Source organism: Trichoderma gamsii (assembly GCF_001481775.2).
Source record: "Trichoderma gamsii strain T6085 chromosome Unknown Scaffold_24.2, whole genome shotgun sequence".
Lineage (NCBI taxonomy): Eukaryota > Fungi > Ascomycota > Sordariomycetes > Hypocreales > Hypocreaceae > Trichoderma > Trichoderma gamsii.
The window spans coordinates 448,433-474,845 of record NW_020171361.1 but is presented as its reverse complement, the minus strand read 5'-3'; the positions used below and the strand labels follow the sequence as shown (position 1 = coordinate 474,845).

The 26,413-nt window shown below is 52.5% G+C and overlaps 8 protein-coding genes across 8 annotated transcripts; 4 read left to right on the top strand and 4 right to left on the bottom strand.

The window, feature by feature from the left end:
• Positions 1–762: 762 nt before the first annotated feature.
• TGAM01_v206962 (hypothetical protein) lies at positions 763–2,477 on the top strand (the record flags this gene model as incomplete). Its single annotated transcript, XM_024549985.1, has 4 exons — positions 763–788; positions 890–1,318; positions 1,375–2,041; positions 2,133–2,477. The coding sequence occupies 4 exons, from the start codon at positions 763–765 to the stop codon at positions 2,475–2,477; spliced, it is 1,467 nt and encodes a 488-aa protein (XP_024405294.1).
• A 2,554-nt stretch (positions 2,478–5,031) lies between these two features.
• On the bottom strand, positions 5,032–7,488 carry TGAM01_v206961 (hypothetical protein; the record flags this gene model as incomplete). The annotated part of the gene is made up of 2 exons (XM_024549984.1): positions 5,032–7,086; positions 7,438–7,488. The coding sequence occupies 2 exons, from the start codon at positions 7,486–7,488 to the stop codon at positions 5,032–5,034; spliced, it is 2,106 nt and encodes a 701-aa protein (XP_024405293.1).
• Positions 7,372–9,574, top strand: TGAM01_v206960 (actin-like protein; the record flags this gene model as incomplete). The annotated part of the gene is made up of 5 exons (XM_024549983.1): positions 7,372–7,698; positions 8,186–8,548; positions 8,616–9,071; positions 9,139–9,453; positions 9,512–9,574. 5 exons carry the CDS (start codon positions 7,372–7,374, stop codon positions 9,572–9,574), a joined length of 1,524 nt encoding a protein of 507 aa, XP_024405292.1.
• Positions 9,575–11,322: 1,748 nt separating this feature from the next.
• Positions 11,323–11,748, bottom strand: TGAM01_v206959 (hypothetical protein; the record flags this gene model as incomplete). The annotated part of the gene is made up of 1 exon (XM_018804284.1): positions 11,323–11,748. One exon carries the CDS (start codon positions 11,746–11,748, stop codon positions 11,323–11,325), a length of 426 nt encoding a protein of 141 aa, XP_018662399.1.
• Positions 11,749–14,452: 2,704 nt separating this feature from the next.
• On the bottom strand, positions 14,453–16,122 carry TGAM01_v206958 (hypothetical protein; the record flags this gene model as incomplete). Its single annotated transcript, XM_018804285.1, has 4 exons — positions 14,453–15,013; positions 15,125–15,369; positions 15,442–15,921; positions 16,026–16,122. The coding sequence occupies 4 exons, from the start codon at positions 16,120–16,122 to the stop codon at positions 14,453–14,455; spliced, it is 1,383 nt and encodes a 460-aa protein (XP_018662400.1).
• Positions 16,123–18,562: 2,440 nt separating this feature from the next.
• TGAM01_v206957 (hypothetical protein) lies at positions 18,563–19,808 on the top strand (the record flags this gene model as incomplete). Its single annotated transcript, XM_018804286.1, has 3 exons — positions 18,563–18,644; positions 18,708–19,289; positions 19,354–19,808. 3 exons carry the CDS (start codon positions 18,563–18,565, stop codon positions 19,806–19,808), a joined length of 1,119 nt encoding a protein of 372 aa, XP_018662401.1.
• Positions 19,809–20,985: 1,177 nt separating this feature from the next.
• On the bottom strand, positions 20,986–21,895 carry TGAM01_v206956 (hypothetical protein; the record flags this gene model as incomplete). The annotated part of the gene is made up of 3 exons (XM_018804287.1): positions 20,986–21,580; positions 21,634–21,737; positions 21,857–21,895. The coding sequence occupies 3 exons, from the start codon at positions 21,893–21,895 to the stop codon at positions 20,986–20,988; spliced, it is 738 nt and encodes a 245-aa protein (XP_018662402.1).
• A 242-nt stretch (positions 21,896–22,137) lies between these two features.
• Positions 22,138–25,536, top strand: TGAM01_v206955 (hypothetical protein; the record flags this gene model as incomplete). Its single annotated transcript, XM_018804288.1, has 3 exons — positions 22,138–24,034; positions 24,136–24,639; positions 24,764–25,536. The coding sequence occupies 3 exons, from the start codon at positions 22,138–22,140 to the stop codon at positions 25,534–25,536; spliced, it is 3,174 nt and encodes a 1,057-aa protein (XP_018662403.1).
• Positions 25,537–26,413: the final 877 nt, after the last annotated feature.

Here is a 26,413-nt window from a genome sequence, read left to right as displayed (position 1 = left end):
CCGCGATATCACATCGGCAGTCTACTTGCAGAAAGGCATCTAATACTAGTATAATTAGTAGTGCTAAAGATAGATGGACAGTCGCTAAAGATAGATGGACAGTCGTATCGGCTTTTATTACCTGGCGTGTATGAATTATCCAGTAGCGTCTGTATCAGCAGTAGACAGACAAGCACTTATACACTCAATCTTGGTATGAGCATTCGTTCTTGATATTTCGTCCAACTGACTGTTCGGTCCTCGTACACTAACACGAGTCTGCTCTCGGGCCGTATTGGGTAGTCGTGGAGCTTGGACCCTGCCTCTGCATATATCACTCGTATCATACATGACATGCTCGCGTTGGAGCAATGTGATAGATGGCAATGCCTACCCACCTAGGTACTTGGCAACACCAGCACATGCGACCACTCCCGCGTCCGTCAGATTATTGAAGTCTCTCAGCCGGCCTTTTTTCGCTCAGGATCAGTGATGCATGTTGCGGCAACGACGCTATGGCCACAGGGTGTGCTCTGCGCTGCTCGAACAAGGTACCCGAGTCGCATTCTCTTCCGTGTGTAAGACATGCGCAAATCGATTCCCTAGCAACACGACCGAACGAGAAGGGCAATACGCGCTACTACTACTACTAGAGTAGTAGTAGGTATGTACGTAGGTACCTAGGTATTAGTTCTGTTCAAGCAGCTCTCCAATAGTACGTCGATACTTGCAACTAATCTCCAAAGAGGCGTTCTCCCAAACCCAGAAGACCGGTAGCGAATCATGCTGGATGCAGCCCGTGCTCGTTCGTCATAGCCATTGATTTGATTGATACTTGCCCAGCTGACCTGAGGTGGCCAGTGGCGGGCTTCTAGAACACCCATCGAGCAGCCTCTGCCGATCTCCACAGCACACCTGGCCCCAAACGAGCCACCACACGCCGTCTCTTCAGCGCTGCCGGACCAACACAGCGACTGGAGTTACAGGGCCTCTGCAGTGCGCCTTCCGCTTTGGTGGCTTTTGCTGCCTGGGCAGGTCCAAGGGAGCTGATGCCTGCTGCTGCTGCTGCTGCTGCTGCTGCTGCTCCTCTTCTTTCTCCTTGTCGTCGTCTAGTTCTCACACTTCTCTTTCAAAATCACAATCCCATTCTTGCACCTCCACAGTGGCCAGTCCAATCTCCTTCAGCCTCACCTTCTCGGCGAATCAACCTGCACAAGCGCATCGTTGCTCCCCCGATCGATCTGAGAAACCCAAGAAAAAAAAACCAGGCTCCGACTATTGAACTATCGGACGCTATGCAGCACAGCACCAGCTACGCCCGAACGAATGCAGCGCTGCGGTTGGTCCAGCATCATTTGCTCGTGGGGCGCCAAATTTCTCCGGCTCATGGGCCAGACACCGCTTCGACTTTTTACGCCTTCATGTTCGTTTTCAGCTCGTCGTGGCACGAACCCTGGCAGGCCTGACCGCTGCGGCTCAAATGCGCGACTGCACACTAGCACTGCTAGCCATGCATATGCATGCCACGGCGTATGCGTCCGTACTGCTTGTGCAAGGTGATAGAGCGACTCCGAGCTGCTCTGGACACGCTGCGTCCAGCATGATACATGTGATGCACCGCAAAAGTCGTGCCAGTATCAGTACTTGGTGCTACTACCAGTACTATCAGCAATCTGGCCATGGATCGGGCATCAGCAAGCTACTACCTGCTTTTGGGCATCGTGTCTTGGATCAGCTTCAATCCGACTCTGACTTGGACGTTCTGGCTCTAGCCTGGGGTTTCCTCCTCCCCACCAAGTCTGACCGTGCCGTAGTCTCGAAGAGGTCCATTGATGAGCAACACGGAGACTCGATTGTCTCGTTCTCGTTCTGCTGTCTGCTATATGTCCTTCGTTATGCTGTGTCAGCAAGTCAGCTTAGGCCGCTGTACTTGATGCTAATGGCAGCCGGCGTCGAGGTACCCAGCAGCTACGGTGTTTACGCCCGTCAGTTACATATGCCTACATCATCGGGGGGGTTTCCGTCAGCCTTACACACTCGGGGCACCCCTCCCCCGCTGCTGGTCAGCACGTTAACCTCTGCATCTCCATGATGGAAATGGCCTATTTGCTTGGATCTGGGCTTTCCTGGGATGACATCTATCGAATGTACAGGCGCCATGCAATGGTGCCACATTCGATGCCAGCGCTAACATGGGCAACGCAGCAAATCACGGCCTGCAACAGAGGGCATTTCCTCACCGTTCAGGCCACAACGTACATCTGAACGTGGTCCCTAGACGGGTTGGCGGATCCCACAGCGCAGCCATCACGACGCCTTGGTCTTTGGCTCTCCAGACACACGTCGCCCTGCGTGTGGCCCCGGTCTCCGGCGGCATGGAGCATTTGATGCCAAGTACGGCATATGTACGTACTCCGTACACCGCACCGAATCCCCCCCTTTACCCTCCCCATGCCCTTCAGACTCTCCCGCATGATGCTCTCCACCATGCTGTGTAACCACCGATGAATCGCCAACAATATCAAGTCTCCATTGATGGATGCCACGTCGGCCTGCCTCGTTGTCTACGTGGGGCAGAGAAGCCATTACTTCACATCCGAAGCCATTTTCAGGTCGACAGGCATCCGCCTCTAAGCTATCATACGGTGCTACCTCGAGCATACGTGAGTTGTTCTTTGCCACTCTGACGGTGAGGCTCATCCAAGCGGCTACAGATGAAAAGTTACGCTCTCGTGTGGAGATGATTTCGGGCTCAGTGCTTGTAGTGTTGACCCAGCTGTATGTGTTTGTCTGAGATTTTGGTGGGGACACCTGCAAGCTATCGGATATCTATCGATGGTTCAGCTGCAATAGCTCTGCACCCAATTTTCATAATGGCGGATGTCATGCTGCATGACGACTTTCAAGCCAGCATTCATATTTTACGCTGGTGTCTAGCTACCATTTATGTTTCATAGGCATGCACCTATTTTTTCGTCTCGCAGATACCGAAACCCGAACCCTGGACAAGGCCTCGTGACTGGTGTTTCACCGCATTAGGCCGCATATCGGCATAGTCATTGGATTTTCCTAGCTAATGTACCAAGTTCGTACGTAACCCTCCGAAGAGCTCGTAGGGTGTACAAAAGCAGCCATCATCCTCCCGAGCGGTTTAAGGAATAAGCGCCACTTTGAGCTAGCATTTATAATTGCACCGAACAGCTTTTCTAGCACCCATGAGCCATCTGTTCCGTGGGCTGCATCATACACGAGAGGCAGCGGCCGAATTACATACACGCTCCTAACCTGGCATGACTCGCTAGATGGCCTCAGGCGTGGCCTCTATGCATGCAGTTCAGTCGAAGCAGCGTCGGGGAGCGAATAGCTGGTCCTACGCTTAAGCGAACTTATACAGAGCGGCAGGACGGCGTCTAATGCCTGGCCAGTCATCTCCGCCATCTTACGGTGTATTGGCATAGGCGCCCTGACTCAGCTGCTCACCTGACGCCCATACTATGCAGGCCGTCTGAGCCAGTCGCCGTGGGTTTAGCTCCTCCAGAAGCGGTAATCCTTCAGTCGCAGTCCCACCGCTCCGAGGACCCAACCAGCCGCTGGCCGGGTCTCTCGCTTCGGGCAGGGAGTCTGCTCGGAGCTTGCTCCTTTAATCGTAATGGAATCTTTATTTTGACCTGACTGACTCACAGTGACGATGACCATTGGCTTCGAACTTTCTTTTTCTTTTCCGTGCTGTGGGGCATGTCCCGTGGAATGTCATTCTCCTCTCACTTCCTAATCTCACCCGACTCCAAAGAGAAAAAAGCAACTACCCATTTGGTTGGATGTGGACCGAGTCGCCCGGACACCGTCTCCGGAGGGGGTTGGTCCATTCGGGTCGGAGGTGGCCGCTGGTTCCCCAAGCCAGGACCTGGCAACCCATGCGTCTAAGACAAGACCTTGTGGATTAGCGCTTGATGCATAAATATTGACAGCATCAGCACCAGCATATCGCTATTCGTTATCCATTCGAAACCGTCATGGCTGCCCATTTCCATGCAGCCCGTCATGGTCGCAATAAGTGACACGCCGTAATGCTACCCCGGGGCAATCGGGCTCCACAAACCAGTCTCCAGCGCCGAGTATGCCGGGCCGAGATCCGCCTAAATTTGGTTCTCTAGCAACAGGGCGTGGTAATTGTGTTAACAGAAAATAGAAACGGGTTTTGCCATGTGGCATGGAAATCGCCATGATTTTTGACTTTTATAAAGAAGCTGATTCATCATGATATTAATAGATTTATTGCCCCAACACGACTGATGCATGAAGCACAGAAAATGCAAAGAGAGCTGAGAAACAAACGTCGACGCAAAGACGTTTGGTAAAATTGCTAAACCCCCCAGCGCCAGATTCGCCGCCAAAGAGCCATCCCTAGCTTTGATATATGCGTTCCGCTCAATAACTGCTATATAGTGCTCTTCCATGACATGAAGATTTAACCACCAACCCGCTAAAAAACGTATCTCATCAAAATGTTCTTGCTACTGTTCAAGGTGGGTAGATAGGTAGTCAGGCAGCAAGTGGGCTTTTGCCTGCTACCCCTCCCTCCTTCTTCTGTCTTCTCTCTCTTCTCCTTCGCCGACCACGTAAACACACATACACGTACACCCATTCCTCCCCTGGGAAATAAAAATAGAGAGAGAGATGACGATAAACAGGGAAAACAAGAGTAAGCCGGGTGGACTGCGATGACTGTCATCACATCTTATGAAAATGAAGGGGGCGGGAATACTCCGTCTCAGGGATATCTATCCGAGGAAAGAAATGGGAAGGGATAAATGGAAAAAGGGAAAATTTTGCGCTTGAGATGTGGTGCATCCTTTCCTCCTCGCCCTTAGTCTTCCTTTGAAGAGCTGTTGTTTTCCCAAGTGAAAAGGGGGGCGTCCTGTCATCTGGGGCCATCGTCTTGTCCACTCCCCGCCCATAGTCATGCTCGCTCTTTTCTTCAAGCTGTTGTAAGAAGTACACAAGGGAAAAAAACAGCAAATGAAAACGATAGCAGCAACAAGAAGTGAAAAATCACATCACTGCAAAATCCATCGGGTCGCCCCCTACTGGCGTTGACCCGTCCAGGTCGTGTACCTCGCGCTCCTCCTCCATCATGTCAATCAGACTGTCAAGGTTGGCGTCCAGGACTTCTCCGTCCTGCGAGTCCAGGCAGCGCTTCAGTAGGCGCCGGTACTTTTCAATCTTGTCACCAACGCCCACCATGCTCAGGGCGTCGACGTACTCGGTCTCCGCTTGCCGCTGCTCCATAAGCATTTGGCTCAGCTGGCGCGCGAGCGTAAGCCTTTCCTCATACGAGTCGTCCTGCATGCCGCTGCCGCTGGCGCTGCCGTTGGGGTTGCTGCTGCTGCTGCCGCCGTCGCCGTTTAGCTTGCTCATTTCGTTTTCCACCGCCTGATGGATATGCAGCCGGTTCTGGTGGGTGATTAGTGATAGGACGTTGTGCCTCACGAGATTAGCCTCGTTCATCACCTTGGTGGCCACGTCGTCGGCCTCAAGCTGGGTTTCGAGCTCTGTGATTTGCTGCCGCACCGCATTCAGCTCAGCCTGGGTGTTTGTGAGTATGCGCCGGGCCTCTGCCTCGGCGACGTCCTTTTCGTGCCACTCCTCGTCATAGCTTTTCGCGAGCAGCTGAAACTTTTCCATAATGAGCGGGGATATGCGCGACTGCACCGTCGTGGCCGCCGCTGATTGGAAGGTCAGAGGGAGCTTCCGCGCCTTGTCGCCGCCCACACCCGAGAAGGCGTCCCGAAACGTGGCGCGCCGCTGCGAGTCTGGCGCAAAGGGAGACGATGACCGCTGTGGCCCACGGTCTTTCTTGGAGGCGTTGAGCTCCATGATGAGATCTTCTGCGCGGACGCCCTCGTGGTTGGCAATGTCTGTCGAGGCATTGCGGCCCAGCAGAGCGCGGATGCATTTCCTCGCGTTGCGCTGTGCAGCGAGATGCAGGGCGGTGTTTCCTTCGCTGTCTTGCATGTCGATTAGCCGCTGGAAAGCACTCGGTTCAAACACCTCCTGCAGCTTGTTGAGTATGTTGTCTAGGTAGTATCTTGAGCAAGATGGGCTGTAAACTCGTCCGTTTTTCATAATGGCAGCGTGGTGGATGACGGTGCATCCTTGGTTATCCCTGACGTCGACCGTCTCAAAGAGCTCCTTAATGACGGAAGGGAACGTCTGTTTGTCGTAGCAGTTTGTAAAGTTGACCGATCTCATAAAGGGCGTCTCGCCACGAATATTTCTAACGGCAACGTCTGCATTGAATCTCTTGAGCTGTTTGATCACGTCCACGTCGCCCATAGCGGAAGCCCAGTGCAGAGCTGTGTGGTTTTCAGCATCAATGAGCCAGTTTGGCTGAAAGTTTGGCGGGGGATCGGGCTTCACTGCGGGCTGCTCATTTCTGGAAAGGAGGAAGTAGTCGAGAAGCTCGTCCCCGTACACGGCGTGCTGCTGCTCTGTGAGGTCTTGTAACTGCTCTTCTCTCTTTCTCTTTCTGTGCGCTGTGGGCATGTGACCCATGTCGTAGCGATCATCTTCGGCCATGTAAGAGGCTGAGGCTACAGTGAGATTGTCTGGCGTGTCATCCTCGATGCCGGCCATGACGCTCTCGCTGTGTTCATACTCCTCGACGACGGGCATGACAGCTGAAGCTGCGTTAGTAACGCTAGGAGGCGCATGGCTAGCGACCTTGGACCTACCCGAATTCCATTTTGGAGGTGGAGGACGGGATTTTGGTGCTTTGGGCTTGCTTGCGTGCCTGGGCGCGGGGGGAGGGCTCTCGTTTCCGGGTACGAACTCGAATATGGGCCGAATCTTTTCGTAAATGCTGTGTCGCTGGGCGAGAGCCTCGCCGGCCTCGAGGGGAATCCATGTTCCCTGGTATTTGCCGTATCCTCCCTGGATCTTCTCGTGGACATCCTTTTGTACATCCCTTTCTAGGATTCTCGTTCGGGCTGGTTTGTCGAAGCCGGCGGCTTTGAGAATGTGCGTTGCGTTGATCCAGTCGTCGTGCCTCCTTCGCATGACATGTTCTTTCTGGTCGCCGCCGAATTGGAATTCATAAACAGGGATCTGAAAGAGAGAATGTGTTAGCTTATTTGATGTATTCACTTTCAAGCTTTGTTTTGCATGTGACGATGAAAAGACGTGCGGATAGGGTAGCAGCAGAAATAGCAGAAATAGCAGCGATAAGACGAGCTCCCATGATTATCCAATGCATCTTCTTCTCTTTCTCTCCTTCTCCCCCCCTTGTAGCCAAATGCCCATCATAAAGGATTCATATAGAGCCAGTGCTTTTTCTGCCTTCCAGTTTTTTTCTTCCTTGTCTTCTCTTCTCCAATTCAATCCATTGCCTTTATGCACGCATCCCACTATCCAACGCTGGCCGCACAATCATCGTCGCATCAACGGGGGACCTCTTACTCCACTGTACGTGGCACTGAAAATGCCGGTGCCCGCATTGGCCTTGACCATCTCGACGATGGCAGATGCGGCACAATATCAACAAAACAACAGCAAATCGGGGCAAGCAAGAGCCAATGGCGGCAGGGCAAGGAGCGATGGCGGTCGAGGCTGCTTCAGTTCAGACGCAATGGTCGGTCGTCGGGGTCGGGCAGAGCTTTTCCGGGCCTCGCCATGAGGCAGATTGAAGAAAGCTTGGATCGATGTCACGTCGGCGACGCGGTCTGTGGTGGAGGAGACGCGCAGCCACGCGAAACCACTTTAACGGTGCCTTTTCCTGCCTGAGGCGCCACAGCCGGGAGGTGGCCCCACGTGATGCGGCTGTGGCTTGCGCACTGGACGCAGTGAAGCTGCCAGCGCGCCTGTGGCTGGAATAGCTGAGGAGGGAGCTCCATCCAAGTGCATGCGAGAGATGATTTGATTAGACGGCTGGAAGCGCCAATCACCCACGACCACAACTTTGGAGCAGGGACAAGGCGCTGAATGGTCCCTTTGAGCTGCAAGGCCTGCAACCTGACGGCTTCGTGCGCCTGTGAATTTTTGCCAATCGACCCGACGACAAGAGAGACATCTTTGCCCCTCACCGACCCAATGCTGTGGAGACCCTGAACGAGAGAGCTGGATAAAGACAACAAAAGATAGTAAGGAGAAACAGCCAGCCGAAGCAAAGCTGCGGGCGAGACAACACGAAGGAGATTGCGGAGGATAGACGGGACGATCAAGTCGTGACTGGATCGTTCGAGCCTGGGCTCAAGACGCGAAAATGACAGAAATACTGCACAATGCCCCCATTGTGCTAGACAACGGCTCGGGGACGATTCGCGCCGGTTTCGCGGGCGAAGACTTGCCCAAATGCTTCTTCCCGTCGTGGGTTGGCCGGCCGAAGCACCTGAGAGTCTTGGCCGGCGCGCTGGAGGGCGATCTCTTCATCGGAAACAAGGCCTCCAACGAACTGAGGGGCCTTCTCAAGATCCACTACCCGCTGGAGCATGGCGTCGTTACCGATTGGGACGACATGGAGAGGATCTGGGAATATGTGTACGGCGAGGGACTCAAGACGCTGAGCGAGGAGGTTTGTGCAACAGCTTGAGCGTTGACGATGACATGAGAGGAGCGGTTTCGCGCTGACACTACAACAGCACCCTGTATTGCTGACGGAGCCTCCTCTGAACCCTCGAAGCAACCGCGACACGGCCGCGCAGATTCTCTTTGAAACTTTCAACGTGCCCGCCTTGCACACGTCTATCCAAGCCGTATTATCCTTATATGCCAGTGGCCGGACAACGGGCATTGTTCTCGACTCGGGCGACGGCGTGTCGCATGCGGTGCCCGTGTACGAAGGCTTTGCGATGCCCAGCAGCATACAGCGGATTGACGTTGCGGGTCGAGATGTGACGGAGTATCTGCAGACACTATTGCGCAAGAGCGGCTACATCTTCCATACAAGTGCGGAAAAGGAAGTGGTCAGGCTGATCAAGGAGAGCGTGTCGTACGTGGCGCATGACCCGAAGAAGGAGGAGAGAGACTGGATTGGCGTGAAGCCGAACGAGAGCAAATTCGCTGAATATGTCTTGCCAGACGGCCACAAGCTGAAGGTGAGAGAATGGCTGCGAGCTTTATTTTTGCGCGTTTCATCTTGTTTGTTTACTGACAATTGGGCAGATTGGAGCCGAGCGATTTAGAGCGCCAGAGATTCTGTTTGATCCTGAGATTATCGGCCAGGAGTATCCTGGTGTGCACCAGATTGTGGTTGATGCCATTAGCCGCACTGACTTGGATCTGCGAAAATCACTCTACAGCAATATTGTCTTGTCTGGAGGCAGCACGCTGACAAAGGGCTTTGGCGACCGACTCCTGACGGAACTGCAGAAGCTAGCAGTCAAGGACATGAGAATAAAGATTTTTGCACCTCCGGAACGCAAGTATTCTACTTGGATTGGAGGAAGTATTCTCGCTGGCTTGAGTACATTCCGTAAAGTAAGTGGCCTTTTGACTGGTTTGAGCTTCATTGTTGCACCGGCTAACAATAGGATAGATGCTTGTGAGCATTGATGACTGGCACGAGAATCCGGATATTATCCACACGAAATTCACATGATTGATGACGATAATGGACGCTGGCGTATTGGCATAGAGGAAGAGCGAAAGTTGTCTTTTGCATGTCTGGTTGCTTAACTCTGAAACGAAAGTGCGCGTAGTTGATGACTCTTTTTTTTTCCAAAGACGACAAGCTGCTTTGATACTCAGCAGCATGGGGAAGGAAAAAAAGGAGAGAAACAAAACAAAAAAAATGACAAATTTTCCAAGAGGGGTTTTAGAAGGTTCTGACGGTGTACGACTAATCTTCTTTTCTTTTTCTTTTGTTCCTTCTTATGAAAAAGACATCAAGACTTGGTTTATATGATACAGAGATGGAAGGGGTGGAAACTTTTTTTTTTTTTTACTATACACACATTGGAGCAAGCGGGCATTAGATGAGGGAGTTGTGTAGGACTTTTTATCTGATAGATCAAGAGAGCCTAATGATACCCCGATTTTGCGGATCAACTGGTGGAGAGGGTTGGGTTGAAGCTCGTTTATGTAATGTATGTTACATGTTGAATGTTGAATGCTAATGTTGACTGGCTGACTATGTGGTGATGATGGAAGAGATGTTGAGGTAAAAGAGACTTATCTGTGTTTGGCTGTTTTGTGTATGGCAAAAGTCAAAGCTTTCTAAGGGACTTGTGGCTCGCCGATCCGCAACGCAAGCTTACGATCGTGAAGCTTGGAGAAATTAGCTGGTTTCGTGGTCTAGTTGGTCATGACATTTCGTTAACATCTGTTGACACCACCGAAAAGGTCCCCGGTTCGAGCCCGGGCGAAATCACATTCTTTTTTTGGCAACCTTTTTCATTGTCTTCTATGCCTGTCTCCTGGTTGGTGAAATGGACGAGACAAGGGCCTTTTTTACGCTATGGTTGATTGGGTTTGGGGGGGAATAGGAGGGGTTACTTAGTCTTGGAGGCTCGCTTCTATAAGCGGGGTACATGCGCTCTGTTCTGCGAGAGTAGAATGAAATTGGAATTGAAATTTCGCTTGGCTGCCAGAAATAGCATCAGTGATGAAATGTACTCTACACGATGTTGTGATTTTTCGGAATTACATTTGTTTGCGTTCTATTAATGGTCTTATGATTGCTGCAGTGCTGTCCTACACCGAAGTGTCTCTCCGTTCAAGAGCGCCGCGGAGATGTTGGATTGAAGACGCATGTTGTGTAGCAACTGGAAGGCGGAGTAAAAGAACAGCGCACCTTTCTGTGAACCGTGAAAGGCAAATCCATGAGTGACAGAGAGAGAGTATGATGCCAAGTTTGTACTCGTAATCATTCAAATCAGCGCCAAGAAGTGAATAGGAGAAATATTATGTATATCAATGAGGAGAATTTAATATTGATCTTCGTCAACTATGTAAGTATGGTATATATGCATCTTAAGTAGCTTTTTCCCCTGTTATTCTCGAGATCATCTGCCGATCCGTGCTCATCTCCTATGCGCAATTCCCAGATATGCAGTCCACCTCTCCTTTGCTTAGCCTAAATCAAGGCCAGGCGGGTATAGTAGTAATAGTAATAGTAAAACACGGCAGCATGGCAGTTGCTCCGCATGCAGTGCGCTGGTCGTAATCGTAATCCCAATCAACACCAAATTGGTGTCTTGTATTGTTGCTTTTTTTAGATTATTGTTGTGTGTTGTATGTAGTATCGCTTCCCAGGTGCCCAATTCCCAATTCCCAAGTTCAACGCCATGTCTCTGTTTCGCCGGTCCAGCAGTCGATGCAGTAGCAGTAATGATGTATGTCTTGCTCCTACTTGCGTCCAAAAGAACTGGCCACTCGCGTTGCCCACAGCTTGGCCTTGTCGCTCACTGAGCTGGAGTTGCTGTCAGCGCTCGACATGCTGCCGGCGTCGCTTGTCTTGCGGCGGTAGACGTTGCCCGCACCTCCACGGCCGACGTAGCCCACAGACGGGTTGCGGTCGGCGGGAGTTTCCAGCGAGCGCAGAATGGCGGGCTGCAGCTCGGCGGCCTGGTGGACGTTGCCGGCGCCGCCGATGCCCGAGAAGAAGCGCTGGTTGGGGAGCTGGCGGGGGGTGAAGGTGGTTGAGGGCGCAGATGAGGATGAGGATGAGGTTGAGGATGTGGTGCGGAATGTGTTGCCGGCGCCGCCACGGCCGGAGCGGTAGTAGGAGGACTGTGAGGGGGCGGATTCGGTGAAGATGTAGCCGGAAGGCATGATGGCGGTGGTTTGGATTGTTTGAGTTTTGGTAGGTTTCGTAGCAGATGGATGCCGTAGATGATTTATAGGTGGTAGGTATATGCAGTTGACGATGACTCGTACTAGGTGTTTTGCGTAGGTGCAAGTATTGAATTGAGCTTCAATGCGTTGAATAGGTTCGACAAATCGAGGGTTCAAGGAGTCAAAGAGCAGTAGCAGTATTATAGGTGGTGGGTATGCGTGCAATAACACAGACTGTGAAAAAGCTCGGCTCACGATCCGTCTTATACGAAACGAAGCTCCTGACTTAAACCTTGGCCACACAAGCAGCTGCAGCCAAACTTGGGGTCACCAGACCCCAAGATCCAATTTCGAACTAACCAGGGCCAGACAGAAAAAAAAAAGATTTTTTTCTTTTTTCTTTTCTTGCTCCATAGCTCCTGGTTGCGGTTGCCCCTGGCTCCGCTTGGGATTTTCCTGCTCTCTTTTTCCTTCTTCTTCCCTGCTGATCCATCAGATCCATCGGCATCCACTGCCTTCCACCCAATGGCACGCCGCCGGATGCCGTAATAGTTTCTCTTTTTTACCAAATTTCAATTTTTCCCCCGCAAAACGCTAAGCCCGGACGTGGCCTGGTTCGGATGGGGCCCTGGATGGAACCACGGCGAAAATGAAAAATGGCTACCAACGGTTGCTTCAAGCTTACGAAATTAGCAGCCAGTGAAGTGATTTTCAGCTCCTCAGGTGGACAGCGCCCCTCCCGTAGCGAGTCGCGAAATTTAAGGCTGTTAGTGTACTTCTCATCTACTTAATTCCCGTACATAGTCTAGTGAGAGTCCAAAGTATCTCTGCTGTAGCTGTTCGTCATGCTACCATGGCGTGGCGCGGACCAAGTGGCCAGACCCGACGCTGTAACGACCGGAGCTCAGCGATGCACTCGCATTTCTCCAGCGCCTTATAGCGGCTTTTCCAGCAAAGGCCAGGGGGGGGGCCGCTTGCAGAATCCTCTGGTGACCGATGGCGTGCGTCACGCGGGCCTCGGAGCGCCTGCTAGGCGAGTTTATTGTAGGTAATGAGAATGCCGGAAGGGGTAACGCTGCGAGCTGGACTTCTGACTCTTTTTGTTTTTCTGCTTTCAGTGGCGACTGAGCTAATTGCAAGATTCCACGTGTTGTGGCATTTTTTTCTCATTGTCCAATTGTGCTGCCTGGAGTCGTGATTTCTGATGCTATTGGAGGTGCAACGTGGTGAAGCTTTTCAGGGGCAATCCAAACAGACTTGATGCAGAGGGGGCAAGAGTCGCGATGAAACTATGTACGTACATGTACCGTAGCATGGGATCATTTGACCGGCAAATGATGCTACAGGCACAGCAAAGGCAAGGCAAGGCATCTCACCAGCATTGAGCCTTTGAGCACGTTATTTCGCAGGTTACGGTACAACCACTTATGTAAGCCGAGATCAAAATGAGCCCAACCCATCACGCGCTGCAATTGAGTTTTTTTTTTCCTTCCTCACCTCAGCTGCCCCTTGCGTCATTGCCACGCCGCTTGAGTAACCACAAGCAGAGCTCAATTCAGGGGGAATCGCTTTCAGCTCCGGAGCTCCCTGAGCTGTGCTACTTCATCCAGCCATATTACACGTAATTAGGTAGTCTTCTTTCATTTCCATCTGCGCTTTTTGATTTAATATTCTCATTAGGACTAGCATTATAGCATTTTTGTACTTACAAGCTTGTATGCTGCAGTCAACGTTGCAGCACCATTCAGTCGCAGTCCATACTTGACATGAGACCTTTGACCGGCATGGCCTGAACCTGATCTGATCCGATCGGATCATCATGCATGGTCTAGCTGAGTGACTAAAACACCCAATTGTAGCATCACTTCTTTTTCTCTCGGTCTTTACTCGATTTTGGGAATCCCAGCTGTGACTAATCCGCGCATATGCTCAAATGCCATGCCTTCCGAGCTCCGATTCCCAACTGTGCTATGACGCATATGCTTTCCCTAATGGAGATCCCGAATGATCAACATGCCTCGCTCCCCCAATTTGAATAACAGGCCCGCAGCAGGCTTTCTGCTATTCTGGTCGCATTCTTCCATTCTTCCATTCTTCCATTCTTCTTTCGGATTTCGGATTCTTCTTCCCTTCTTTTGGTGATCGGATCTTGCCGCTTGTCTGTAGGCTCCCGGCAGTTTGCCCGCGACAGCGTGCATCGATCATCATGTAAATACGCGGTTACGTGATAGACTTACACACCAGACAAGTTTTGCATACTTCAATCAAATCACAGCTGTCGAACTGATAAATCGCCCTCTACTGGTAGACCAAAGACTTCATCAGAATTTTTCGTCTGTTAAAAACTAAAAGCAACAGTACTGTCTTAGCGTGTAGTTACTATATTCGTCATTATCCTAGACGACAACTTCCGCTCCCGTCTCGAGGACCATAGTCAAAAGGGGAGTGAAAGAAAAAAGAGAACTAAACAAAAACAGAGATAATGTTACAGGGATCCCTGGTAAAAGTGCATTCCAACGCCGAGTGATAGTAAGGAAATCGTTATAAGTGCTTCCAGTCCAGCCACTAGAGAGCCAATCGAAACACCATGTGTCTTACAAAGCTTGGCTGATATGGAACTTCATCATAAGCTCAAGACCATTTGTATTGTATTTTTTTTTTCTTTTCTCTTTTCTTCTGTCAAGCAATAGACTTGGCCAGCTTACGCGCCAAGGCTCATCCAGCCGAGCAGAGAGACGGTGGAGCAGACGACAATGATGGTGACTATTGAAGCGCCAGCCTTGTCGCCCGCCGTGATTGGCTGCACGGGTATCTCGAAACTGTTCGGGTTGGCGCCAGCGTTGGGATTGCCCTGCGACGTGCCACCGGTGCTGTTGGTCACTGGGCCCTTGCTGCCGCCGATGAGAAGGGACGAAACGGCGCCCAAGACATTCATTTCTTGGCCCACGCCAGTGACGCCATCATACTTGCCCGAATCCCACTTGAAGCCGCATTGGCGACCCAAGGCGCCGCCCGTGCATTGCTTAATGGCCGCCGTCGCCGATTTCTTAAGCACGGGAAGAATCTTTGCAGCCGTAAAGGGAGCAACCTGCGTAGTAGTAGCGTACCATCGATGGACATAGCCTTTGAAGGACAACATATCGGTAGAGCAAGTGCCCCAAGGTTCACAAGTGGGCTCATACGCAATGCCCTTGGGGAAGAAGGTCTCGAGGCCGTGATCGACGAGTTTGTTGACTCTGGTTTTCCATACGTCGCTCTTGGTCTGTCCAACGGGTTAGCCTGGGAATGAGGAGTGAAAAGCGGAAAGCGGAAAACGGAAAGCGCAAAGCAAGACATGCGCTAGCTGCTGGAATCAAGACAGGGGGAAACGTACATGATTCCACATGTATGCGGCTCCGAGAAGCCAGACTGCGCTGTTGTACGAAAACTCGGCCTTGTTGATGTCGGTGCAGTTCACCGCAACATCAGCTCCATCGTAGATGGCATATGTTTCGGCATCCAAGAAGCCGACGCCTGCCCACCAGTTCCACGTCTTCTCAGCCCAGTCGGAATAGGTCGTGTTGCCAGTGTAACGGGCCAGACGTGCTCCGATATTGAAGAAACAGCCATTGGCAATACCTGCAGATGCATCAGTCAGCTACGGTTATGATTTACGCCCCACCTTCAATCAAGCTCAAACATGTATCTTACTGTTCTTGTAGGGGTATCCTTTGTTGGTCGGAGGAATCTGCCACCGTAAACCGCCGTTACAAGTGTCATCGTGACGGTCGGGACTGGCCTGAGTGTTGAAGACTGCCTGGGCCAGGGCCAGCCACCCGGGCCTCCCTTCAGGAGGGTTGGGGAAGTTTTCCTCGGCAGCCAACATGGCCGTCATGCCCCAAAAGCCTTGGTCATCGTTTCCTAGCGAGAGCGTTTCGTTACGGGGCTGGAAATCGTCGTCGGTTCCCGTCTGGAACTGGATTCCTGCTATGGTAAGGTCGTTGTAGGTGCTGTCGCCGGTCAAGAACCAGTAATCGATCAGCGTGCCAAACATGGCACCGGCTTCCCACCAGTAGTAAGGTCCAACAGGAGGGGGTCCGGGAAGAAGGCCTGGGGTTTGGCCAGATTCATTTCCTTTGTAGTATTGAAGCAGATCCCACGATAGGATGGATGCTGTTTTCTTGATGTCATCTGTACCAAATCAAGGAGGAAAAAGAGGCGCCTATGTCAGCCACGAGTTTCGCCAAGAGGGAGAGGGAGAAATTGAGGGACATGGATGTAGAGATCAAGCTCACCGGTTGAGGAAATGGAAAACGGCGTCTGTTGCGCAGCAGCGATATCTGCTGCCGTTAAAAGGGCGGCGATGGCGCCCGGCCCAAAGAATGACTTCATGTTGTCTACACCCGAGGTACAGCCCGATCTTCAAAGTGTCAATCGAAGCATGCAAATCCGCGAGTAAAGGCCAGGTAGCGAGCGCGAAGTTGGCGAATAGGTGAATCAAGACAACTTGCGACGGTATCGTGTTGCTGCGTTTCCGTGATATGTGGGAATACGAGAATACGGGCGCTGACTTGACGATGCGGACCGATAGCGAGGGAATGGGGAAAAAAGCGAGCGAGCGAGAGAAGCGAGAGTCGATGGACGGCGAGAAGCTCAGCTGCGATTCGCGACACCTGGCGATGGCGGGAAACGAGAGAGGCGGATGGACGGTGAACGAATGGATGATGATCGGAAAAGAAAGCAGGAAAACGAGAAAAAGAAAAAACCGCAGTGCCTTGACACGCACGCTTCTGAAGGGGGGCCGCAAAAAGTCAGCGGTTTGGCGATTGCTACTGTATGAAGAAGTGAGAGTCTTGCGACTGGGGATTAACTGGAGCGGTGGCGCAAAGACCGGCGATGGGTTGGGCGCTACGGGGCTCTCAGTGAAGGGCAGAGCGGCAGCTGCACTGGCATGTAGGTACCTCGCGCGTATGTACTGCTGCACCTTGGGCGCGTTTGGGGATACAACTTGAGGCAGGTAGCAACAGGTTGCATGCCAGCTTTTATTTACGTGCAAAGCGCCTTTTTACGGATTTATAATGGCAGGCCGTAAGCTGGCTGCGAGAGGTTTTTGCTCCCCAAGCTCTTTTCTAGCTGCTCTCCCTTAATTTTGTTGCTCAGCCTAGTTACAACAGATGAATTCTCTACAAGCAGCAAATGATAGTCTTCCCCGGGTTCGGTGCGGAGATGGACATGGGGGCAACAGGCGGGGAGCAGCTTGATGCTTCTTGAAATGCCCGTTCTGGCAGCTGCTAACCGTTCTTTGCAGAGGAATACGAAGTGGTGCATGCGCGTATCGTACTGGTGCCGCAATGTCCGAAGTGTTGCAGCTTGATTTGGCCGATATACATTGAGGCTATGTTGATATCCCTAATATACCTATAACGCTCATGCGCAGTGAGCAGCAGCATCCCACGTAGTAATGACGACGGACATGATTCCTCCGTCGGATACGAAGCAGCAGCAGCTTACTGCTTTATACCTGGGAGCTGAGCGAAAAAAGAGCTGGTGGCTTCTTATTAGCCTTTTGTCGCGTGGTTCCCTTTTTGGTGGCGCACGTCTAGTCATTGGCCCGCCTATTTTTGGATACGGCCCGTATAAGCAGGCTATTGCTGTGGTTTCTCACTCTTGTCAGCAGTGAAACGGAACCCAAAAAAACACGCTCGAGAAATAAAGATTCTCGCCGTCACGGCATGTGCAAGCCACGCTTCGCCTTTGCCTGACAGCCGCATATGTCGTCTGTCCATGTCAGTCTAGTGATCGGATCAGATTGTTCCAAGCCATGAGATCGGTATCTAGTGGGCAGAAGCCGTGCCACCTGATTTGCTGCCCTGATTCCACTCTTGCTTGGCTCGGGCTGGGTTATTCGGCCGGTCGCTTTTCTCAGCGCCAGGGCTCCTGAGCCTCTTTTATGCTTTTTATGGGGGATTTGGTTGCCCGACCGGCTGAACCTAGTCGCGAACCTTGGCTGGCGATATTTGCGGGCCCAGCAGCCTTTTGACAGCCCAGCCCTGCCGATTGGAACAATGGCCGTCTGTTTCGCAGTGGATGATTACCCGTGCTTTGAGACGTCAATTCGCGGTGCTGTGTTTCGTTTCGTTAGATTACAGTTTTCCAGAGCTGCTGACACAAGACATACCTTGGAAATGTAACGGCCCTACCACGTCGACGAATTTTCTTCCAGCAACATCAAGTACAGAAGTCTGGCGCTGCAACTTGTGTCGCTAATATGCACGCCATAGCCAGTCTCGCCTGTCTGCATTTCAATACAGTTGATCCATTGCTATGGAGTCCATCTTGGCTGACCCGAAAATCCAGGGCAGCTAAGCATGCCGATGGCCGTTCCAGAATTTACCCGGGCCGGGGATAGTCCGGTCGCAGCCACGCGCCCAATCACCGTCGAGCGTCCGAGCAGGGAACTGAATCGGAGACGTGTCCACGAGCTGAATGCGATTGAGATGCTTCACATGCGCCGCAGCTCGCCACGCCTTGGAAAAGACTTGGCTGAGGCTGAATTGTGAATTATACGCTGCGCACGACTTTGCTGGATCGAATTGAGTGTTTGGAGCGAAGTGGCTGGCAAGACATTTCGTGGAATGAGGTAGCGACCAACGACGAAGCTGTAGCTCTCAACACGACAGCGGGCGTGTGGTGGCATTGTCCTTTTCTCCCTCTTTTGACCTTCTACTCGGTGACAGTCTTATTTCTTTAAGTAATATTGAAGGGAAGAAGAAGAATATTGTGTCATTGGTATTAGCTTTCCTGCAGAAAAAGGCGCAGCATATTATCCAGCATGGACAGCTTCGAGAAGCATGGCTTGAACGAGGACGACTTTGGCGCAAAGACCGGCATCGTCAGCGCCTTTGATGCATTCCGTACGGCTACAAACTTTAGCTTCTAGCTCCATACCTTGGGTTTTACCTGCTAACATCTCATAGCTAAATCCAAGCCGCAGTATGTGACGCAGACGTCTGGTGGTGGAAAATGGACTGTTGCCATGCTCCTCATCTCCAGCATATTCATGTGGAATGAGCTCGGCCGCTGGTGGCGCGGAACTGAGGCCCATACGTTTGCAGTTGAAAGGGGCGTAGGGCACGACATGCAGATCAATCTCGATATTGTCGTCAAGATGAACTGCGACGATTTGCACGTCAACGTCCAGGATGCCTCGGGAGATCGCATCCTTGCTGCGGACAAGCTGGCTCGCGAGGCCACCACCTGGAGCCAGTGGGTTGATGAAAAGGGCATGCACAAGCTCGGCAAGAACGAGAATGGCCAACTCGACACGGGCGTTGGTTGGCACTCGAGACACGACGAGGGCTTTGGCGAAGAGCATGTTCATGACATTATTGCTCTCACCCAGAGAAGGGCCAAGTGGGCAAAGACCCCTAGGCCCAAGGGAAAGCCTGACAGCTGCCGCATGTTTGGAAGCCTGGACTTGAACAAGGTGCAGGGAGACTTTCATATCACGGCCAGAGGCCACGGCTACATGGGAATGGGCCAGCACTTGGACCATGATAGTATGCTCTCCTCCCTCCCCCTTTTGACTTTAAACCAGGCATGTCTTTTAACGGCTTATTGTAGAATTCAACTTTTCTCACATCATCTCGGAAATGTCGTATGGCCCGTACTACCCATCGCTCGTCAACCCTCTTGATCGCACCGTCAACTCGGCCATTGTCCACTTTCACAAATTCCAGTACTATCTCTCCGTGGTCCCTACCGTTTATCTTGCCAACCGCAGAATCGTCAACACCAACCAGTACGCCGTCACTGAACACAGCAAGACAATCTCGGACCATCAGATTCCCGGCATCTTTTTCAAGTACGACATTGAGCCCATCCTGCTGAGCGTGGAGGAAAGCCGTGACGGGTTCTTATCTTTCGTGATCAAGATTGTCAACATCTTCAGTGGCGTCATGGTGGCTGGCCACTGGGGCTTCACGCTGAGCGACTGGATCCGCGAGGTTATCGGCAAGAGGCGCCGGAGCAACGGCGGTGTTGGTGTTTTGGGCAACAAGCATGGATTTGACGAGTAACTGTGACTCGTCTTGAAGGGTTGGTTGGGTTGGACGCTGTGTACATACTAGATGGAGTCAAAAAGCTTCAGATTGGGTCAAATGGGCGTAACTGGAGTATGAATCTTGCTTTTTCTTGGCATTATTGTTTCTTTTAATTTCTTCGACGGATATTATATCATAGCACAGGTATCTCGACGTATAGAAATTGTACTTTTGAGTCTCTGCAGGAACACACATCGAACCAGGCACACATATCGAACAGCCACTCTCGGCATGTCTCAGCGAAGATCAAATTGACCCTTGCCATCAGCTGAGGATCTCGGGCCAGATATCGACGTGACTTACTCGGCTCCCATCTGTAAGGCCATCTGTAAGGGGGCAGCGGGTTCTGGCACAAGTCCCTGTTGGGCTCATCTGTCGGCTGTCCGGGAGGCTGAATGACACCCAAGCTTGGGTCCAGGCAATCAATCCAATCACACGATCACGTTTGGCAGTTAGGTGCCAGTTATCTACTAATACTAGTAGTGCTGTAATGCGGGCAATAGAACGCAAGGGCCTCTCGGGCTGTGGGCGAATTGGGGGGCTCGCCGTAACCGAAGGAATGTGCCCGTTACGGAGCTTTTTTGCGGTCCATAGTAACTAGGCTGTGCATAATCGGCGTGGGGGGGAGTTTCTAACAGCGATCAAACGGATGAAGATAGTGGACATTGATGCGAATGTGATGCATAACGACAGAATGACAACAAGACAGCATTGAAGATATCAGAATAGAGTCTTCAGTGGGAACTGCAGATAGTGGGCCCTTTAGAAGACAGGCGCCATGACGCTATGACGACATTCCCGCCCAGCCAGGCCTCCCCTCTTCGCTGCAAGGTGCTGGAATTTTCTTTTCCACTGGGAGCACGGCAGCTCCAGGTACCTGGAGGGGCTTTTTAGCGCGGAACGGCGCGAGGCGAGGCCCAAAGTCGAAAGCCACAGGCTCAACCTTGTGAGTGACAGCAGACGTGACTGAAGTGAAATGACAAGAACCAATCCTCGTCTCGCCAAACGTGTGATTCTGCTGTCGCTGGTCTGATCTGCCGCCATGACGCCGGGAAAATGCCAGCACAAGAGAGGGAGAAGCGAGGCGGGGTCACGGCTACGAAGCAAGGGACTAAGAAAGTAGAAACAACAAAAGTGAGGCTGAGACGTGGTGTCACCACACTTGGCTGCGTGAGCACCAAAGGAGACGAAGAGAAGACAGAAGAATCGGGTGGTGCTGAGCGCTTCGGTTCTGCGACGGGAAAAACTCGCTGCCCCTCGTGGTTCCTGTGAAGAGCAGCGACTGGCCCCGCCACGCTTCTGCCTGGTCACAAGGCGCCGGCGGCTTTCTTGCAGATTCATGCAGGTGACCAACCACGGGTGTTTTGTTGGGAGGGGGCTGGAAGGATTTCCGGTTTGGCACAGGTCGACGTCTAACAGGTCTACGGTGTCGAATGGCACTGTAGGAGAGGAGGAAGTACAGCGAATGAAGGGAGCCCAGGGCTGCCTGGGACGTTGATTTGGCGATGACGGCGTTGGTGAGGGAGATGGCGATGGCGATGTTGTTGCGAGACAGAGGCGATACGGCGGCAAAGACATCCAGACATGACACATTCGGCAGCTCATCGATCCAGACAGCCGCAGCAGACGCTAATTTACGCGGAACCCGCCCTCGCCGGGCAAAGAGAGCGCCAGAGACGATGCGGCGAGCGAGCTCAACGCAGCGCACAGCACTCTTTAGCCTCGTCCAGCATGAGCCCTGCCCTTGTCTAGCCCTCGTTAGCTGGCCTCGCTCTCACGCAGCCCAGAGTCAGCCGCCCACCTTCGACCGGCTTCCAACTGCTGCTCGGCCCCTCCTCCCAATGAAACATCGTCATCAGCTGTCCACACCCAGCCAGGCCCGCTCCAGGCGCTATCTGTACTGTCCTGACGTTATCCTGCAGCAGACTGTGCGCTGCCTCCTCCGTTGTAGCCGCCGGGACGAGACACGACAGGACCCTCTGCTGTGTGAGCGAGCGAGTACCTATTACTATTAGTACACCTACAGCAGGGGACGGCATAACTTGGCGACTCTTCTGCGTCATATCCTTTCCCTTTCCCAGCTCCTTCGTTACCCCTCCTTGTGCTTTTTTTCAGCCTCTCGGGATCCTTTATACTGTGTCTGCCTGTGCGCCTCGAGCTACTCCTTCTCTCCCGCGTCATATTGCCTGGTACATCATACAAGTGACGATTAACAAGAGCGGAGAAGGAAAAGAGTGGAAAAGACAGTGTGAGAGATAGCGAGAGACAGAGAGATATACCTAGCAGACAGCGCTAGGTTGGAGAGATGGCCGACTATAGAACTACAAAGGTCTACCGAGAACGGAACGATTCTGACGACGACCACTTTCAAAAGAGCACCACTGTGACCCGGTACAAAGTCAACCAGCCAAAGGTGGAGCGATACGACCGTGTTGAGAAGGTTTATGAGATGGACGACGAGCGCCGCTCACGCTACTCTGGCGAGCGGGATTTTGTCGAGTATGAGCGAAGGGAGCGGGCGTATGTGCCCGACAGGCCACGCTCGGCCGTAGACGTCGACGCTGATCGCGGCCGCACCACCTACTATGAGCGCGATGTCGAGCGCCGGGAGACGGATCGCGACTGGGACAGACGCCCTCGCCATCATGAAGAGGATGTGCGCGTGGAAAAGAGAGTCGAGGAGCGCTTTGACGACGGCCATGGCCATGAGATCGATCGCTATCGCAAGGAGACGGAGTATTACCACGAGCCAAATCATGCGTCTTCCCCCGTCGTGGTCCGCCAGCGGGCTCCGGACCAGAAAATCATCGTCCAGGAAGCCCCGCCGCAGCAGATTGTCATTCCCCGGCAGGAACCCAACATCATTGTGCTCAGAGAGAGGGACGGAGACCGAGAACTCGCTCGTCCCGCTCCTTACGACGAAGAGTACTATTACCGACGGGAGAGGAGAGAGGTTGGCCCCTACAAGGGTGACCGCCGCCCGCGACGCGGGGACGACTACCACAGCGACGACGATGACTATTACTACTCTCGTCGCACCACTCGCCGCGAGCGAAGCCAGAGCTCGGATCACCACCACAAGCGCCACCTCGCAGAGGGAGCCCTTGCCGGCGCCGGCATCACTGCTCTGCTCTCCAGTCGCCCCAATGAGTACGGAGAGGTTGCTGAGGGCCGTGGCAAGAAGGTCCTTGCTGGCGCTGCTTTGGGAGCCATCGGAACCGAGGCCATCAGACGAGCCCACAGCGCCTATGAAGACCACTGGGGTGACGGTCATGAATCCCCCGATCGCCACTCGGCGCTCAAGAAAGGTCTGGGAATCGCCGCAGTTGCTCTCGCCGCAGCTGGTGCCGTCAAGTATCACCAGGCCAGCAAGGCCGAAAAAGATGAGCGACGCCGAGGACGAAGCCGAAATCGAGGAGGGTACTATACATCTGACGACGAGTACTACTCTGATCGCTCGCGCTCGCGCAGGCCCAGTCGCAAGCGCAGTCTCTCCACCCTGGCCAAGGCGGCCATCGGAACCGCCGCGACTGCTGGTCTCGTGAAGCATTTCCGTGACAAGTCAAAGTCGCGATCCAAGTCACGACACGGCAGCAGATCTCGCAGCAAGTCCACGCTTCGCCGTGGCGCCGAGCTTGCCGCCGGCGCGGCCGCAGTTGGTGTAGCTGGCAAGATGTGGAAAGACCACCATGATAAGAAGAAGGATAGGGAGAGAGAGGAATCGACCTCTCGTGGATATAGCGACGAGGACCACGAGTACGATAGACACAACTCACACAGTAGAAGCAGGAGCAGGAGCAGGTCGAGAGCCAGATCCCTTTATTCCGAAGCCGTGGCTGATCCTGGGCTAGGCTTGATTGAGTACGGGCACGATCCCCTACCACCCGATCCGCGCTCTCCAACCGGCCAAGGGTATGAATCCGAGGCCGAGGAAAGGCGGCGAAACCGACGGAGAAGACGTGAAAGAGACCCATCATCCTCTTCTGAGTCCAACGAGGAGAGGAAACGAAGCAGGAGTCGGCTGAGAGACAGTGCTGCCGCAGGCGCTGCGGCGGCGGGGATCAAGGAATACAAGGACAGGAAGGAAAGAGAGCGGAAGGAAGAGGCGAGACGGGAGGAGAAGCGAGAGGAGCGGAAAGAGGATAGAAAGGAGAGACGGTCGAAGGAGAGGCGCTCGAGGGAGCGCGAGGAGCAAGCACAACGTAAGAATCCCCCCTCCCCTTTATAAGCCCAAGCTATCTTGGCTTCATTTCTTTCTTTGGTGCGTCTCTTTCAAACGATAACTTACTTTTGAGCTCTGTAGGCTTCCCCAAGGTCCCTGCAAACGGGACTTACTTTGAAGACCCAAACAGACCGCATTCACCACCTAATGCTTCCGGCGGCGCCTACTTCGGGGCCCCCTATCCTGTAACTCCAGGATCCACCGTCCCCGGAAACATTCCTCCCCCGGCCCCGCAGCCGCCGACAACGAACGTTCCGCCGCGAGAGCACTCGTACACGCCGTATACTGACCCCAGTGTGCCGGAACCTCGTGAGTACCACCCCTATGTGCCTCAAGATTACCACGGGTACGCACCTCCGCCTCCACCGGCTGGTCCCCCGCCACCTTCGGGACCGCCGCCTCCTGGTAACTCTTCCGGAGTGCCGGGATACGCACGCCCGCCAGGGCCGCCGCCTTTGGGCCCGGCTCCTCCCCCTGGACCTCCCCCTCCAGGGCCACCGGCGGGCGGTAGCTTCCCGCAAGATTATGTGAGTGACCTCTCCAGAAACAAGAGTCCACCTGAACAAAAGGGCGGACCATCCGAGGGTGCGTTGAGTCGTGCTTTTTCTGCAAGGACTGTTTTTTGATTGTTTTCAAACTAGACAAAGTCTTTCAGATAAAAATAAAAAAAAGGGTTATTTGTTGAAGCTAACCTGTTCTCTTGTTTTAGAGGCCGTAACACCGCTCAAGCAACTGCCGCCGCCTCGCATCGAGATTCCGCCGCCTGGGTTTCCCCTTGGCAGAAGAAAGTCTGTGGTGTTTGGACCGCTTTCTCCGACGAGCACTGTAACAATGAAGAGACATAAAAAAGAGCACGAACTTAGATCCGAATCAGACAGCTCGGATTCTGAAGATGGATCTCGCGGTAAACGTCGTGAAAACCAGTTCAACCGATCAAGTCGCCACCGTCGACAATCATCCGATACGACTCACGACCGTTCCCCCAACCGTGACCGCGAGGGCAGGCATCGGAGACGTCATCACTCGGATTCAGACGAGGAAATCGAAGATTTGCCTGATCGTTTCGACTCGCATGGGAGACCATTGGATGGTAGGCGTCATAGCAGAAGCCGGCTGACGACTAGAAGCGGCGAATTTCATCGCTCGGCAGAAAAGCCTGGTGGTTTGAATATCCATGGTGCTTGGCAACTTATGGCTAGCGATCCGGAGCAGATCCAGAAAATAGTGGGCGGCGTAACGGGAGCTCTGTCGGGGCGGCGCAGCTGGGTGAGCGTGGTTGGGGATGTGCTTGGCGGTGGGCTTGGTGGTGACTTATTGGGACAATTGGGACCGTTGGCGGGAGCGCTGCAAGCTGGTGGTGTAGGTGGAGCGGGAGGTGGTGGAGAAGGGAGACGAAGAGAAGGAGATGATGATGAGGACGCAGATGGGAGACATAAGAGGAGGGATGATGATGATGAGGGCAGACACAAGAGGAGGAGATGATGGGTCTTGGAACGATTCGATGACGATTTGACGATGACGACTTTTTGACGACGATATATTTCTGTTTGCCTCTTTCTTTTTTTTACTGATGTTAATGTTATGATTTATGTTTTGTCTGTTTTTACGACTGATGATTCTTTTTTAAGTTTGCTTTATGAATGATGTTTGGGTTTACAAGAAATGTATGGCTTATGCTTTGTTTAATGAGACATAGAAAAGAAGCGAGTGCTTTTGCTGCTTTTTTCTTTTGGTAATAATCTAATATTGTGTGATTTGATTTGTAAATTTGCACGTTCTTATGTGAGATGATGAAATAGCAGTGTAATTGAAGAAAGCCTCCATTGTAGCTTCAACTATCAGGTTACATCAATGGATTGACTGGGCAGGGAATTCAAGTCGGCTATATGCGCTATAAGCCTTCACACTAAAATACAGGCGCTATAGGCGTCTCTGATGCTGATCAACTATATATCCATGATTTATTGTTCACCTGCAGTCAGTCTTATCTCCTTGTTCTATTCCAAATTGTAATGATAGCATGGTAATAATACTGACTCACAATACAACATCACATGCAGCTTTTTTTTTTTCTTTCCTCTAAGGGTTGTAGCACCGAGAGGGCGCGGAGACTGCGTGGAGATTATTGCCTTTGGAGGCAGAGCGCGGTGGGAAGTAATTCCTTTGGAGGCTTGAGGTCCGGCGCGTGTCTTATCAGCCGCTACCCCAACTCGCTAATTACCTAACTGGCCTTTCCTTTAGACGGTACTGTTGCGAGAAGGTTGAGAGATAAAGTTGTACGTAACGGATGGAGTGGGATTAACGTGGAGGAGAGGAGTTGGTTTGATTTTATTAATGCTGCTGAGTCAAATATTTGGTG